Source organism: Schistocerca cancellata, chromosome 6 (assembly GCF_023864275.1).
Source record: "Schistocerca cancellata isolate TAMUIC-IGC-003103 chromosome 6, iqSchCanc2.1, whole genome shotgun sequence".
Taxonomy (NCBI): Eukaryota; Metazoa; Arthropoda; class Insecta; order Orthoptera; family Acrididae; genus Schistocerca; species Schistocerca cancellata.
The window spans coordinates 199,608,832-199,625,092 of NC_064631.1; the positions used below are offsets into that span (position 1 = coordinate 199,608,832).

General features: G+C 43.2%; 1 protein-coding gene across 3 annotated transcripts in view; it reads left to right on the forward strand.

Moving 5' to 3' along the window:
* LOC126191486 (nuclear factor of activated T-cells 5-like) overlaps nt 1-16,261 on the forward strand; it is a 376,907-nt gene that overhangs the window by 299,487 nt on the left and 61,159 nt on the right. For 2 of the 3 annotated variants that reach the window (XM_049932371.1, XM_049932372.1), the window contains exon 2: nt 15,534-15,641. In XM_049932371.1, the coding sequence (XP_049788328.1) occupies nt 15,534-15,641 (108 nt within the window). Of the gene's footprint in view, nt 1-14,196; nt 14,318-15,533; nt 15,642-16,261 lie in introns of those variants that run through there. The other variant, XM_049932373.1, reaches the window with a different exon arrangement.

A 16,261-nucleotide genomic window follows, 5' to 3' on the forward strand; every position in this document is an offset into this window, starting at 1 on the left:
CCGAATTTTTAAAACGTCACTTTCAAACGTCCTATATTTGTACTGTACATTCTGGCAAGGGATGCTCTCGGTATTAAAATCAGTTATTTCCAGTCGGATGGAGTTCCACCACGTAGCAGCTGTCTAGGTTCGACAGTCACGGAAGCTCGGATTCTGTGTAAGACCCAAATCCGACACCTCGTGAGAACCAATTTTCCAACTGAGGCCGTAGTTCCCCTCAGTTTTCTTCTGCACTCCACTTCATACAGAAAGCAGCCACGCAGTTCCAAGTCCACTCGAAACAGAAGAGTTCCGTCGCGACATGTGCCACTGCCTGGGACGGGCCTGCAGCCGAACGTGTGGCCGCAGGCAGGGCAGGGTGCGCCGCGTTAGGAAGGAGACGCAGTCGCTGCTATCGAGCGCTCATAATTATGACTCCATAGCGATTACTGTAAATTACTTAGATACGCCGGGACTCATTAAGTTCCCATTTCGTAGTCCACTGCTGACCATCCTCTAATTGCTTTTCTAAGTTGTTTGTGCAGCAGTAGCAGCAGCGGCGGCGGCCATATTGAGCCTTTTCCGTCAGCCTCCAGCACATTGTGTAGCACTTGGTGTCCCTTACTTTAGGATTCGGAAATAATATATACCGAGTGTTGCCGTTACAATTTCTCGCATCCCCTGACCAACTGCTGCGCATAAGTACTTGAAAACGATATAGTCAACCTGTGACAACATTTTCTGGTTTTCATCCATTGTAACTAAACGATTTCATGGAGTCAAGTTAAGAAAACCGGTGAGTGTTCACAACAAAACCGCATATTGGAGCCGAGAATGATCACCACGGACGAATCTCAGGAGTCGATATTGAGTCGGCTTCCATTCTCATTGTAAGGGTGGTCCGAAACAGTCTGAAGAGCTTGTAGGAGTGTTGCAAGGGGGGTTGTGCTGAGATTGTTAACAAAAATTAGATACGTCGCACCTTCCCGAGTTATTTAGCAATGAAGTTCACCAATCAGGTTGTTGTGCGCGCAAATGCAGACACTCGCACGCGGTAAAATACGGTAACGCACAGACAGCTGAGAGTCTCGTAAGCGATAAATTCAAGCTAGGTTAGCCAAAGCTACGTTCTTTCTGCCTTCGGCAGGATGCTCGAATTTGCGCGCGCGGCTACCTGATTGGTAAATTTCAATGCTAAATAACTCAGAAACGGCACAACTCTTGTTTCTCACCTCTTGAATAAATATTGGCCATACAGGAAAAAATTTTAAAGTTAGACATAATGAAAGTCATCGAGAACAGTCGAGCTTCTTTCTACGTTTGAAAAACCAAAACTACACTGCTGCTACAACCGAAATTACGCTTCGAATTCCGCACAGAATAACAAAAGTTTTTGCAGTGTACATTCTTGAAGAACTGTAAGTATATAACTTACACTCACGAGAAAAAATCCACCAAAAAATATTAAACGAGCATACAGGATCAGTCACAAAACTACCTCAAATACTTTATTGAACGTTTACAATACGAAAATGGATAAATTGTGAATTACTTACGCAGAAACCAAAGATAAACGTTACAAAATTTAGTTAGTAAAATAACAGCGCTGTTCATCTGTATGATCTCTGTAAAGATATAACATTGTACGGGTAGAACTGTCAAGCTACTCTCAAACCATAATTAACGTATTATTTTCAGTGTATTTACGTCATTTTCCATTTAATCAAAACACTGACAGTTGAATAAATTCACCAACAACGTAACATCATTCCTGTCGTCAGTAATATAGCCACTTAAATATAAATGACATTCACATTTATACACGTTCTCATCTAAATTGTATTCGCAGGTATTTGACAATTGCGATAAATACCGAAAGAGTCTGTCGTGAATAGAGATTAGTTATTATAAGCAGCTATTCTGAAGCATTTTTCCAATAACCATGTCATTATCTAACATACATTACGCTGCTGACCGTACGGAAGAAAAGTCTTCGCTGATGGTTTGTCATTATAATCAAGCCACGATAATTTGTCTTAAATCAATAACCTGTGCTCTTTGAATGGACTGTCGCCGAACTTAGAGAAGACCAATAAATGAAATTCTGTACTGCACAAGGTCCAGCTACATAACTAGATATAACGCACAACGGAAAATCAATAAATGGAACGCAATATTTTAAATTATAGGGTGGTTGTATTGGCACAATATGTACTCGAAATGGTAAGGTACAAATCACCTTAAACGTTTAAGTTCTGCATTGTTTATTGAGGGTAATAGTACATTTACAGATTTTTTTAAAAAAACTAAACTTTGATTAACTTTTCTTATTTTCGCTCACTGATGTCTCACGGCATTGTATTCCGGGAACAACTTTTGACTGGGGACGAACGTTGCACGGAATCTCGTGATAAGGAAATTACGTTGTGTCTATTGGCTCTGAGCACTATGGGACTCAACTGCTGAGGTCATTAGTCCCCTAGAACTTAGAACTACTTAAACCTAACTAACCTAAGGACATCACACACATCCATGCCCGAGGCAGGATTCGAACCTGCGACCGTAGCGGTCTTGCGGTTCCAGACTGCAGCGCCTTTAACCGCACGGCCACTTCGGCCGGCACGTTGTGTCTATTGCGGGACTGTTTTAACACTGAGGCATACTGACAAAGCTTCACACTAGTATTTACTGCCTTATGAAGTTTGATGACAACAGTCAATTGCAATCCGAAAACAACAATAGGATTCATACACTGAAGCGCCAGAGAAGCTGGTATAAGCATGCGTATTCAAATACAGAGATATGTAAACAGCCAAAAACCAGCGCTGCTGTCGGCAACGGTAGCACGTGAACATTTGACCAGCTTCGCCGTTTTCGAGATACTCGTTCACAGGCTCTGCGCAATAATAATCTGCTCTTTGTCAAAGTCGATTATCTCGGTGGATTTCCCCATTTGCAGCCCACATCATCGCTGGGGTGATCCCCCGTCAGTGTTTGCTTCGCTTACATACTTCGTTACCGCGTCTCGTGCCCGCAACATGAGGCGACATCCAACGCCGCGATGGGCAGTGGTCACAACGTTTTGGCTTATCAGTGCATTACCACGTATCACTCGGGTATTTGGAATCCCTACTATGTAGGAAGAATTTGAAGGAATTCAGACGCATATTGCTGAGACTAAACGGTTGATAATGTCTTGGAGAATGAGTGCTTAGACGCATACGTGACAGTAATTGAAAGAAACGCCATGTGCCGTTAGTAAGACGTTGTTGAGTAAAATACTGAACCAGTATCTCAGGTATTCCGCGAAAAAAATCTTTCTTTTGATCCGACGAATGTTTACTAACGACAATAAAAACAAAATTGAAGTCATAGAATATCCGGAGGCATACATAAGGGCGTCAACTCTGTCGGTGCGTAAATGACCTGAAAAGAGATTGGGTGTTTACGGTAAGAACTATCGTGTGCCGTGCAATAGCTTGTGGACGGTGTAGAAATATTCTGTGGAGGCTAGGGATAAACGATTCACGATAGCATTGCGTACCACGAAAACTCTTCGTAGAAGTCGGGGAACAGTTCGTGAAAGGGGAATGAAAGAACATTGCATTGATATTTGAGATTACACATCACGACAGTAAAGTAAACAGCAATGTACACTTTCTGCAGTAGACGTGTAATTCTTCTTCCCGTGCACCATGTTTGGTAAGATGTCTTCTAGAGTAAAAGTCTGTATGCAGAGCCTACGGATGCGGCTTTGCCGCTGCAGCTGTCCCCGCACAGTGACCTTCGTAACAGAACGCGTCTCTTCTTGAAGTCGCCACCGTTCAAGAAACGGAGGGACTACAGCGACCTTTATAAAGAAAAAATCACAGTGATCATATGGAGGGCGGTGAATAAGATTCTGCGTGGAGATACCAATACCTCCGGAAGGCCGCAGATCGTGAGCCACGGCTCCTTCGGACAGTGGAGCCTGCTTGCAACAATCCGCGTCGAAGGACCGTTGACAGTTTAACCCGCTTCAAGCATGTCTGGTCAGAAATCTAGTTTCTCCCTCCACGGCTCCGTTTCGCCGTGCAGCACAGAAAGAAGACGTAAGGGCAAAAAGCTACAGCCGAGCCGTCTGACAAGGTAGCTGGTCTCCCTCTATCAATTGCTGGTAGCCGAAGTTTGGTTTGTGTGACATTCGGAGACCAATCTCTGTTTTAATGTGGAAAAATCATTATAAATTCTGAAGCGCTGCTACTGTTCAGATGTCTTATATTTTGGAGGAACTACAGAAAATTACTCATTGTTGAAATGCTCGTGTCTTTTAAACTACCAAGACCGTGGACATTGATCCTTATCAGCGTATCTTCTTTATACGTGCCTCTTCTTCTTTTTGACCTTCACTCACTCCTCGCCCTTCCTGTGCTCTTCTCTCTCACTGTCTCCTTCTATTTTATTTGTTTCGGGCTGATTACGAGACGTCAATCTCGTCACAGTATGGATCACCCCAGCTATTATTCCTAGATAATATTTGCAGCCATTCTCAGCTCCGGATTATCCCGTTTTCTGAATCTGTTTTCATGACAGTCGACCTGCCGAATTGTCTATTTGGCATTTTCACGATATCGTGGCTCTCTGTGTTACAAATGTTGTTAAAAGCTACGTGAGGCGCTGCAGCAGACCCAGGTAGCAAATAATCACTCGGCAACGTCTCGAGGCGTAGCAATCAGAAGAGGAGGCTCGTCATGTGAGGTGTGGCTCTGCAGGAAGGATGTCTGTCTTTTGGGAGTGAGCAGTCCCAGTGTTCTCTGAGCAAACCCAGTTGACTCGGAATCTACCTGCGCGCTGTCAAAAAACATGGTCAAGACTGACACAGTCAACAAAAAAAAAATTTACACTCATCCCGAAATAGATGAGTGGTAGTAGAATAGGAATTACCGCGTTTCACCGGAATACCATAACGAGCAACAGGAAGAACTACTGTCACTTCTGTTCACTTTTGGACTATGCGACCATTAGTGTCCGGACGCTTTCTGACACACCACGCAGTACCCCTGATGTTATACAGTAGCGGCAGAATGTGCCAACACCACAGGCTTGCTTTTCGACAGTATGAGAGCGAGGTGAGTTCGAATAGAGGTCTCAGCTTCTGAAAATAAGTGTGGCACTACTCGGCAAATACTACTACTTTTCGTAGGTGCCCTGATGTGGTTGTCTGTGGACTGGAATGCCATCTTCCGTGCAGAACACGAGCCTACGAATATCTGTTGTCAGTTGGCATGAGTATATCTTGACTTGGAGACAGGACGGGGAAATCACGGTGTGTTGCTTTAATTTTAGACGCCCGTGTATTATTGCCCACTTTGTCTTTATCAAGCGCCAATTATCATGCAATCAAGTGAACAAAGCTTATAATTCTAGCTGCTTATTGCCGTGTTATCGCGATTTTTAACTGTAGCTATGTTTGTAAAGTTTGTATATGTTGTGTTGACAGCGATGCCTCGATGTAATTTGATTTTCTGAGTGCAACAGTCGTCGTCGTAGCCCCAACGTTGTCGCCACAGTTCCAGTATCATCTCTGCGGAATCCGCCGTCAACATCGTGTTCGTTAGAGACGGAGAGCTAGCAGAGGTGTTCCAGGTTAGAGGAGGAAAACTGCCATGCTCTAGTGTCAGAAGTCATTTCAGCATTCGCCAGATGTGGTTTGGGGCAGCTGCCGACACGCAAATCCACGCTGCCTCACTGTGATGTGAGCCTCGAGCTTCCTGTAGCCGTAACAAGTAGAACAGCGCAACAGTCTCATACATAGTGCAATTCGAGGAAAGACTAGATGACCGAATCGGTATTTAAAGCGTGGCACTTAATTTTGTCGTGATGGAAACTTGTGGGATCCTCTACGCTTGATTACGAGTGAATTTTAATAACAGCGTGGCAATTCATAAAAGGATAAAAATCATATAATAAAAGGTTGCGATGTGTATGTGGTGTAAAAATCTGCGATAGCTTGTAGCGCTGTAGGAATCGCACATACGACGTGTGTTCTAAAAATGAGGAGAATTTTTGTTTTTTGGAAAGATTTTGATATGTTCGTCTACATCAATGTTCTCCCCTTCAAAATAGCCCCTATTAGATATTATACAAATATACCACCGCTTTTCCCAATTCTGAAACACTTCTAAATGTCTGAGACAGCTTTTAGCTCTCTCAGCGACACGTTGTTAACCTCATTTATGCTTGTCAAATGACAGCCCTTTAAGGTAGTCTTTAGTTACGCGAACAGAAAACAAGTCACATGTGTAATGTTTGGCGAATATGGAAGCTGGGGTGTAATTACAGTATCTTCTTTGCCCAAATATTCACGAAACAGCAACGAAATGTGATCAGGTGCATTAGCGTGCTGCTAAAGTCGTGCATTGTTTCGAAACAAATCCGGATTTTTTGGGATTGTTGCACGCAAACGGCATTGAACTTGAAAGGAGTACTCCTTATTGATAGATCGACCTTGCGGCAACTTCTCATGGTGAAATACGCTGTTAAAATGAAGAACACAATGAGCGTTTAACCGCACTTATCGAACTTTTTCCAGTATTGGCGAAACAGATTGCTTCAGTTAGAACGACTGAGCCTTCGCATCCGTCACATCCGTAAACCCACGTTTCATTACCTTTTATGACACCTTTTAGTAGTTCTGAATCGATGTTGACTTCGTCTAGTGACCCCTGAGCAGTTTGCATTCATCACTGTTTTTGTTCAAAATAAACAATTTTGGAGCAAATCTCGCCATCATACTTTTCATACGCAAAACGTCCAGAAGAAATTTATGGCGCGAGTCAGTTGATACGCCATCATGAGCGACTTCTCTGACTGTGATTCGGCGATTGTTCATAAAATTTGCTTCAGTTTTGCACCATTTCGTTAGTGGATGATGTGCTGGGCGTCTGGGCTGTCATCATGTTCAGCGGCTTTACGATCTTCTTCAAAACTGTTATACCACTCGTAAAGCCTTGTGTTACTCGTGACAGACTCAACAAAACTAATATATAACATTTCTCCACCTTCTTCCTTTCCTGAAGCACAATTTAATACAAATCCTCAGATACATTTTACACTAAGCAAATAACTGCCGATACTACTACAAAACATATAACTCTGTGATAGCTGACGACTAACTAAATATTTGATATGGCTGACACTGTATAAATACTTTTCAGACATGTTTACCAACACAAGAAAGAAACCATGGGAATCGGACGAATATTGCAACATGCGAAATTACAGAATTCCCATTATTTTTTGAACACACCTCATAAACTGAAATCAAGATTATTTTTTCCACACTCTTACTCTACGAGTGTCGTCGTTAATTGCTCTGAAATTTTTCAGTTGCACCGTGACGCCAGATTGAATTCTGTCGGATACTAACTTCTTATGATTTAGTGCAAGAATGTCATCGGTGTCACGACGACCTCTCCCACATGGAAATGCGCCCGTTATGGCATGTGAAAAGACTTCAAAATCTGCTCTTCTCTTCCGCCCGAAATAACAGCCGAGGGAGAGGGAGAAGCGAAATTGTGCGCAATAATCATACGTAAAGAACCGAGTTGTCAGGTAGAGACGCGCGGCGGAAATTTCCAGAACGAAAGACCATTAGAGACCATTAGCTGTAATAGCGTAATATGATGTCGGGTTTCACTTCTGTCTTTAAAAAAAGCAGTGACCAGGAAGCTGTGAACGTGGGCCCGGTAAAACTCTTTCTCCTGAAACAACGGATAGCGACGAGGATGTTCCCTTTCTTTGGGACAGTAGTGGCGAACTGGTCTAAACCGAAAGTCCGTTTTAGTTGTGGCGTATCGACATAGGCTACCATTGGAAATATGGGACCTTAGTAGAAGCATTTACAGTTGTTAGCAAATCGTGTTAGTTTTCAAATGTGTCCTACAATGTCCGTCAGACGGGGTAATGATCCGTACAGCAACATTTATTAAATACATCTGCACTCGATTCTTAGTGCTGGTTTATAACATTGAAACATAAAGAAAACAATGTATCGGGTCACTGCTGAATTCTTTTGCATTCCAGAGCGATATCTCCAGCGTCAGGGCATGTATTTCGTTCATCTCATTCTGCACCACATCAATTCTATATAAAAGTGGTCTGCAATATTATTATTCACTCTTCCTGATGCTGGTGGAAAAGTACACAAACGTAAATTACAGCTTTTCCCGCAAATAAAAATGAGAAAATTAGGGAAGCTGTTAATTTTTGTATGTCTGCTTCTCTGCAGTACTACAGACAAGAATTTATGTCTAACAAATGGCAGAAAACAACAAATGAAGGGATCATAAGGCACAACTTAAGATGTAGATCTACGTCTGCGAGAGGCGTTCGGAAATGATTTACAATTGCGTTGTTTTACACATACCGCTCAAACTACGGACACGTCCTCTAGTAGGACGATGACCTGATAACAGCATACCTCGCAGACCTCAATATGTACTGAAAGGACAACGCTTGTTTGTTGTTAAGTAGGAAAAGCTGTGGACAAAATAGAAGGCGACTATCCTGGAGAAACTGGTGACTCGCGACGAACCATAGTGTCACTATCACACACATGGGACACGGAATGTATAAGTAGGTGTAAAACTTGCTTCCACAAAGAACAGTTGTCAACAACAGCAGGATGTACTGTGACACACACACACACACACACACACACACACAAACGCGCGCGCAAGTTTCAGCTAGGGCGACAGGGCAACCACGATGGATAATTGCAGGCAGATTGCCACGAGTCGATGCGTATTATCCCCAAATAATGCTTCCGTGACGAAATAATGACATTACCAGAAGGTGGCAATGGCGTATTGACATCGGTGGAGAGTACATAGAACTCTCGTATATATTAATAAATAAGGTACAAAAATTACTATTGTTAATCTTAGAAAATAGATTAAGGAATGGCAAACCTACGTTTCTAGCATTTGTAGACTTAGAGAAAGCTTTTGACAATGTTGACTGGAATACTCTCTTTCAAATTCTAAAGGTGGCAGGGGTAAAATACAGGGAGCGAAAGACTATTTACAATTTGTACAGAAACCAGATGGCAGATATAAGAGTCGAGGGGCATGAAAGAGAAGCAGTGGTTGGGAAGGGAGTGAGACAGGGTTGTAACCCATCCCCAATGTTATTCAATCTGTATATTGAGCAAGCAGTAAAGGAAACAAAAGAAAAATTCGGAGTAGGAATTAAAATCCATGGAGAAGAAATAAAAACTTAGAGGTTCGCCGATCACATTGTAATTCTATCAGAGACAGCAAAGGACTTGGAAGAGCAGTTGAACGGAATGGACAGTGACTCGAAAGGAGCATGTAAGATGAACATCAACAAAAGCAAAACGAGGATAATGGAATGTAGTCGAATTAAGTCGGGTGATGCTGAGGGTATTAGATTAGGAAATGAGATGCTTAAAGAAGTAAATGAGTTTTGCTATTTGGGGAGCAAAATAACTGATGATGGTCGAAGTAGAGAGGATATAAAATGTAGACTGGCAATGACAAGGATAGCGTTTCTGAAGAAGAGGATTTTTTTAACATCTAGTACAGATTTAAGTGTCAGGAAGTCTTTTCTGAAAGTATTTGTGTGGAGTGTAGCCATGTATTGAAGTGAAACGTAGACGATAAATAGTTTGGACAAGAAGAGAATAGAGGCTTTCGAAATGTGGTGCTACAGAAGAATGTTGAAGATTAGGTGGGTAGATCACATAACTAATGAGGAGGTATTGAATAAGATTGGGGAGAAGAGAAGTTTGTGGCACAACTTGACTAGAAGAAGGGATCAGTTTGTAGGACATGTCCTGAGGCATCAAGGGATCACAAATTTAGCATTGGAGGGCAGCGTGGAGGGTAAAAATTGTAGAGGGAGACCAAGAGATGAATACACTAAGCAGATTCAGAAGTATGTAGGTTGCAGTAGGTACTAGGAGATGAAGAAGCTTGCGCAGGGTAGAGTAGCATGGAGAGCTGAATCAAACCAGTCTCTGGACTGAAGACCACAACAACAATCATTTCCGAACGCCCTTCGTACATCTAGATCCGTTCTTAGCAAGCAGTTTTACAGTGTGTGACAGAGACTCTGCAAACCATTGTGAAGCGTGTAACAGAGGGTACGTCCCATTGCACCAGTTATCAGTGCCCCCCCCCCCCCCCTCTCCGTTCTGTTCACGTACGGAGCGCGGGAAGAACGATTGTTTAAATGCCTCCGTGCTTACTGTAATTAATCTAATCTTGTCCTCTCGATGCGTACGAGAGCGTTACATTCTGAAGCCGGTAACTTATACTTCGTCAGTAAGCTTTTTCGGGATAGTTCTATCTTGAAGAGTCGGGCAGTTCAGTTCTTTTATGCGACCATCTTCCGCGGTTCAAACAAACCAGTGGACCATTCGTGCTGCCCTTCTCTGCATACTTTCAATATCCCCTGTTAGTCCTATTTGATGCGGGCCCACATACTGACACAGTGTTCTAGGACGTGTCGCACGAGTGATTTGTAAGCAATTTCCTTTGTAGACTGCATTTTTTCATTATTCTATCAATAAACCAAAGTATGCCACCTGCCTTACCCACGACCGAGCCTGCGTGATCATTCCATTTCATACCCCTACAAAAACGTCATATCGAAGTATTTGTAATGAGTTGACCGATTCCTGCCGTGCCTCACTTATATTATCGTTATAGGATAATACCTTCCTTCGTTTTGTGAAGTGCACTATTTTACATTTCTGAACATTTGAAGCAAGCTGCCGTTCTTTGCACCACTTAAAAAAATCTTATCAAGGTCTGACTGAATATTTATCTGCGAAAACTCTGAGGTTTACTATTATTGTTGCATCAAGGTCATTAATATACAAGATGAACAGGAAAGGTCTCAGTTCACTTTCTCGGGGCACACCCGAAATTCCATTATCTGTGGATGACTCTTCATCCAAGATAACTTGCTGCTTTCTCTGTGCCAAAAGATCGAGTCACAAATATTGCTTGATATGCCATACGCAACTCGTGGTCTTGCGTTAGCGTTCTCGCTTTCCGCGCACGGGGTCCCGGGTTCGATTCCTGGCGGGGTCAGGGGATTTTCCCTGCCTCGAGGTGACTGGGTGTTGTTGTGTCGTCTTCATCGTCATCATTCATCCCCATTACGGTCGGAGGTAGGCAATGGTAACCACCTCCCCTAGGACCTTACCTAGTCGGTGGTGCGGGTCTTCCGCATCGCCTCTACTCTCCTCGGAGTATGGGACCCCATCATCACGCCATACGATCGTTTTCTGAAATCGAGAAATACTGCATCTGCCAGACTCTTGATCTAAGGCTGCGTGTCATGTGAGAAAAGTGCGACTTGCGCTTCACGTGATCGAAGTTGTCAGAATCCGTATTTGATGGTATGGAGGAGGTCATTCTGTTCGAGATATCTCATTATGTCTGAGCTCAGAATATGTTCTAAGATTCTACAACAAATCTATTTCAGGGATATTGGAAGGCAGCTTTGTGGGTCACTTCTAGTGCCCTTCTTTAGATGGCGTGACCTGTGCTTTCTTCCAGTTGCTGGACACGGTTTTTTCTTCGAGGGATCTACAATACATGATAGTTAAAAGATGGGCATCTCAGGTGCAAACTCAGTAGATAATATGATAGGGATTCCACTGGGCCCTGTAGCTTTGTCCTGTTTTAATGGTTTCAGCTGTTTCTTAAAGTTTGTTCCCGAAGGGAGTGTTATAAGACCATTACTTTTCGCGGTATACAGTATGATTCAGAACTCCGCCGACAAACTTTCAAAGGTTTTTCAGGAATACCTTCTGTGTATGTTGGTATAAGGTAAGGTGACCATATTACTGGCAGTCGATGCTGGGACCAATTTTTTAATCCCTCTTTATTATGAATGGATAACTGTTTTAGAAGTAAATAAATGATGCGTGAGAGTTTTATTGCTTAAATTTGATTTAATTAAAAACAGACTTGTATCACATTGTTTATGACATTGTATTATTAATGCGTTACTTACCTCTCCTGATTGAAAATGCAGTGCCGTTTGGGTATTGCGGAGGTGGTGAAGTCCATACACAGTGAATAGAGAACCTACTATCTGTGCTGTACCGCCTGCAATACTAACGTCAACGTATACACATGAAATCATTAGGTTTACCGCTAAGCAAATCTAGATCAGTAATACCAACTTCAGCGCAAGTATTATTGAAGATCTCCATTGCATTATCAAGTGGGCCACGTGAACGCATTTCGTACTACGGCGCGCCATGGTATGTTCGATTAGGAATAAGATATAGAAATAAAGTGCAAATACTTTTAGAATGCCAGAAGCACAAAAAGTTGTATTATGTTGAACCATCACAAGACCTAGAATTTGTTTTTGTTTCTAAAAACCAGGACATTTAGGGGTAACGGCAGAACCTGATGGGTACAAGAGGACTGGACTCCAAAAACAGGAACTGTTCCGACCAAATCCGGACGCCTGGTCGGTGGCTTTGTATAAGGCACCCACGGTGTTGGCGGCTCGAACAGAGTAATAATGTATTGTGATGTATTCGGTTTGTTACCGCAATGACCTCTGTTTCTGTGAAAATACCGTCACAATAGTGGAGAAGTGTGTAATATGCAGTAAGCAGAACGTAAAACGCACAAACCACAACATGGGGTAATCAGGCTGTACAATAGTACTGTGATGTGGTAGCCATCGCATAGGACCGTTGGGATGCTGTTCCATTGCATTCAACGTACCCACAAATCAGGTGCGTATAGGCCAACTCTTCATTAGTAAATGTGTCTCTGTGTAAACGCACAACGGACACTGCCGGAAATGCATGAATATCGAAGTTTGGGACCTCTTCGAGATAAGATTGATAGAGGAAGTATAGAAGATCCAAAGACGAACATAATATTTGGTCGCAGGTTAATTCAATAACCGCGAAAGCTTCATTGAAAGATGCTCGTGCAACTTCAGTGGCAGAAACTACAAGAGAGGCGTTGTGCATTACTGTGCGGTTTAGTTAAAATTCCGGGAGTGAGTCAACGGAAGTGTTATTTCCTCGTGCGTAGGGAACGTTGTTTCTTCGTACGTATATCTCACTAAACGATCATGAACGTGAAGTTAGGGATTCGAGTCCACACGGAGGCTTATCAACACTTGTTCATCTCCGGACACCATTCGCGACTGGAAGGGTCAGAGGTACAGTAAGAACCCTCCGCCACATACGATATGGTTGCTTGTGGAGTATAGATGTAGATGTAATATGTTGGTTGGTTCTTCCAGGACGGCAGGTGTCTCGGAATTTCTCAGTGAAGCATACCGCATGCACAAAGCCTTAGGGTCAGCCGCATCACCTACATCACGCTTTCGGGCTTGTAAACGAATCTTTGGCGAAACGCGCTGCTCTTCTTTGGATCTCCTCTATTTCCTCGATCAGTCCTATGTGACAACGATCCCAGACTGACAAGCAGTATTCACATAACGGTTGAACCAGAGTTTTGTTAGCTACTTGTCTCGTGCACAGACTACAACTTAGTGATAATTCTTCCTTTGGATCTGAGTCTGGCGCCATCCCTCTTTCGACTAATTTTATGTGATCGTTCCACTTTAAATCGCCCTGTACGCACACTCCTGTATAGATTTAACGGATATGACTTGTTTGCAGTGATTGTGCGGCAATCGTGTTTTCAGGCAGTCTCTCTGAATTGCCACGTAGTCATTAGGCAATGTTTTACTGTTCGTCCAAGCCAAACTTTAAATTGAGGAGCGAAGCATAAAAAAATCTATGCTTTGATCGCAAAAGCTAACCAGTGTCGTCGGACAGTGATGTTCCGTAATTTAAGGCCTAAAGAAACCAATCGCTCGCAGGGAGAACAGATTTACGTAGAATGGTGCTGCCTGGTTTTATACAAGTATCAGAAAACAGTATAGAGAGCGCGGAGTGGCTCCCGCTGATTGAGGTGCTTCCAAACCTGTTGAGCAGCAAACTGCGCCGTGACTGCCGTGGTAGCGGCGACGGCGGGTCACATGGAGGGCCACGTGAGCCGGGACGCCGGCCAATCGGCTGGAACACGGCGCTTATTGAGGGCACCGCGCCTGCGCCTGCGCCGGCACTTGTTTGTGACTGCGGCTGCTCACAGTTGTGTTGCTGCGCCGGTGCGTGCGGGTTGGTGCGAAGGGACGTGCGTGCGTGTGTGCGGTGCGCGGTGACTCATTAGGCGACACAGTCTTTGCGCCGGCTTGTGCTGCTGTTGATAAACTGCGGTAGTCGCTTCTCAGTCACGGCAGAAGACGGATGCTGCCGGCGGGGGATGACTACACAGAGGTTTGCAAACACTTTGGCTGCGCGGCGCGGCGCGCCACCTGACACTAGCGTTTCGTGTGCCTCCTGTCATTTACAGCGACTGTCGGCGTCATTTACTCACTGCTCGACGTTCGTGGAAGAGTGTGAAAGTGAATTTGGCGAACCGGAGCTAGTGACAACGTGCATGTTTATGAAAATAGCGCAGATATTTTCATTCGCGGGACCGCTTGCAATCTGGCCAGTGCTCCGAAACGTGACGAACGCGCACATCCTACAGTGGCGCGCTGCGTTTCGGTCACTCCAGCCGCGACCGCTGGCATAGTGCGCAGTTCTGGAATGTCGGGAAAGTGCGAAGCCACGGCGCAAGTTGAAGCTGCGTCCGAACACTTGATAGGTGTAGAAATAGTTCATCAATATATCAGGTGGACACTAGGACATTTCACCAATTTACGGTGGTAATCGATCCCGGCTGGATCGAAACGATCAATAACAACATGCTTCTTGTGTGACAAAAACAATATGTATTTCCATACCAATCCCTTAAACATACCGACAAGATGATGACACCAGTTAAGACAGCATCTACCACGGCTCGTACTTGCTTCACGTACTTTTTTTAACTGAATGTCTACTTTCCACATATGGTTGAGAAAATAGTTACTATTTTTGCAACGTGGACTGCAAAAAAATATTTGTCCTAATTCGCCAGAAATGTTTGATATTCCCCATATCGAGGATGATCCTCTGCGCATTATTTCTGCAGTTTTGCCTTATGATGCTTAGTTAACAGCAGGGCACACCTTTAAAGGATCTTATTAATGTCTGTGGCTCTTGCCTTCACTAGATTACTTACTTTTAGGCAGTATGTTAAGGGCCCAGAATCATAGGCTTAATCGAGTACCAGTACTTACCAGATCCTCCAAGTACTATCACCAACATAGTGTTACAGTGAAGCCTCAGCAGGAATGTGTGTTTACCATTCTGTTCCTTCTAAACATTACATTTGTGATTAACTACTACACATTTGTAAGTAATTACTGCTTGGTGTTGTTTTTGGTATAGGAACAACTAAAAATTTGATTGCAGTGTTTGCTTTAACAGGTCATAACTGTTCCATGCTATTTGTATCAGCTGGTGCTTACAGCTGTTTTTAAGTTAAGCCTACATTATTATATCTGTGAGCCAGTCATCTTTCAAGTACTGTATTACATCTGTACAGTTGTGTGTTTTGCTGCAGGCACAATGAAGCTCATTGTCAGTACACCGTTGCCGCCTCGGCCACATCGAAGATCTGTCAAAGGTTTGGGTGCTAAGCGACCAGCTCTAACGCAGACTCGAGCATCAGGTAAGATGTGCCGAAGTACTTCACTTTCGCAATTTATTCTTCTTCGTTTCTGTCTTAATGGTTATTTCTTTAGGGGCTCTCATTAATTTTGTCTCCAGTTGTGTGGGAAAAGATAGATGTAGCAAAATAATGTTGTTGTGTTTCTTGAAGAATATGATGGAATTTACCTCACAACTTAATTTAATGTTAATTGTTGTTGTTTGAGGTGCAGTGAATAATTTGAAGCTAATAACAACAACATTTATTCAGAAATATTTTTTGGTGCAGTGCCTTACTTGAAGCTAAGAAAATACAGTTTTGGAGAGCCTGATGCCTGTCCATTGGCATCTCTGTATTTTGGCGGATGGGAAATTTTGTGAAAGACTTCAGTTCAGGTTTTAATGTAGGAGGTGATCCCAGACCTCCACTGTTGTAACCTCATGTATTAAGTAAAAGAAGTAGAGGAATGCATACATGTTAGGAGACAAAAATTTCTGACTCCTGTTTGTCTCCAATAGTTGAATAATTCACCTAGTCCTATTTTAATTTTTCTACTGCATGTGTCATATTTGCAAACTTGGGAACTTGCCCCTCGTGGTCACTTTTGTGTATCAATACTAAAAAGTAAATTAATGTAGCAT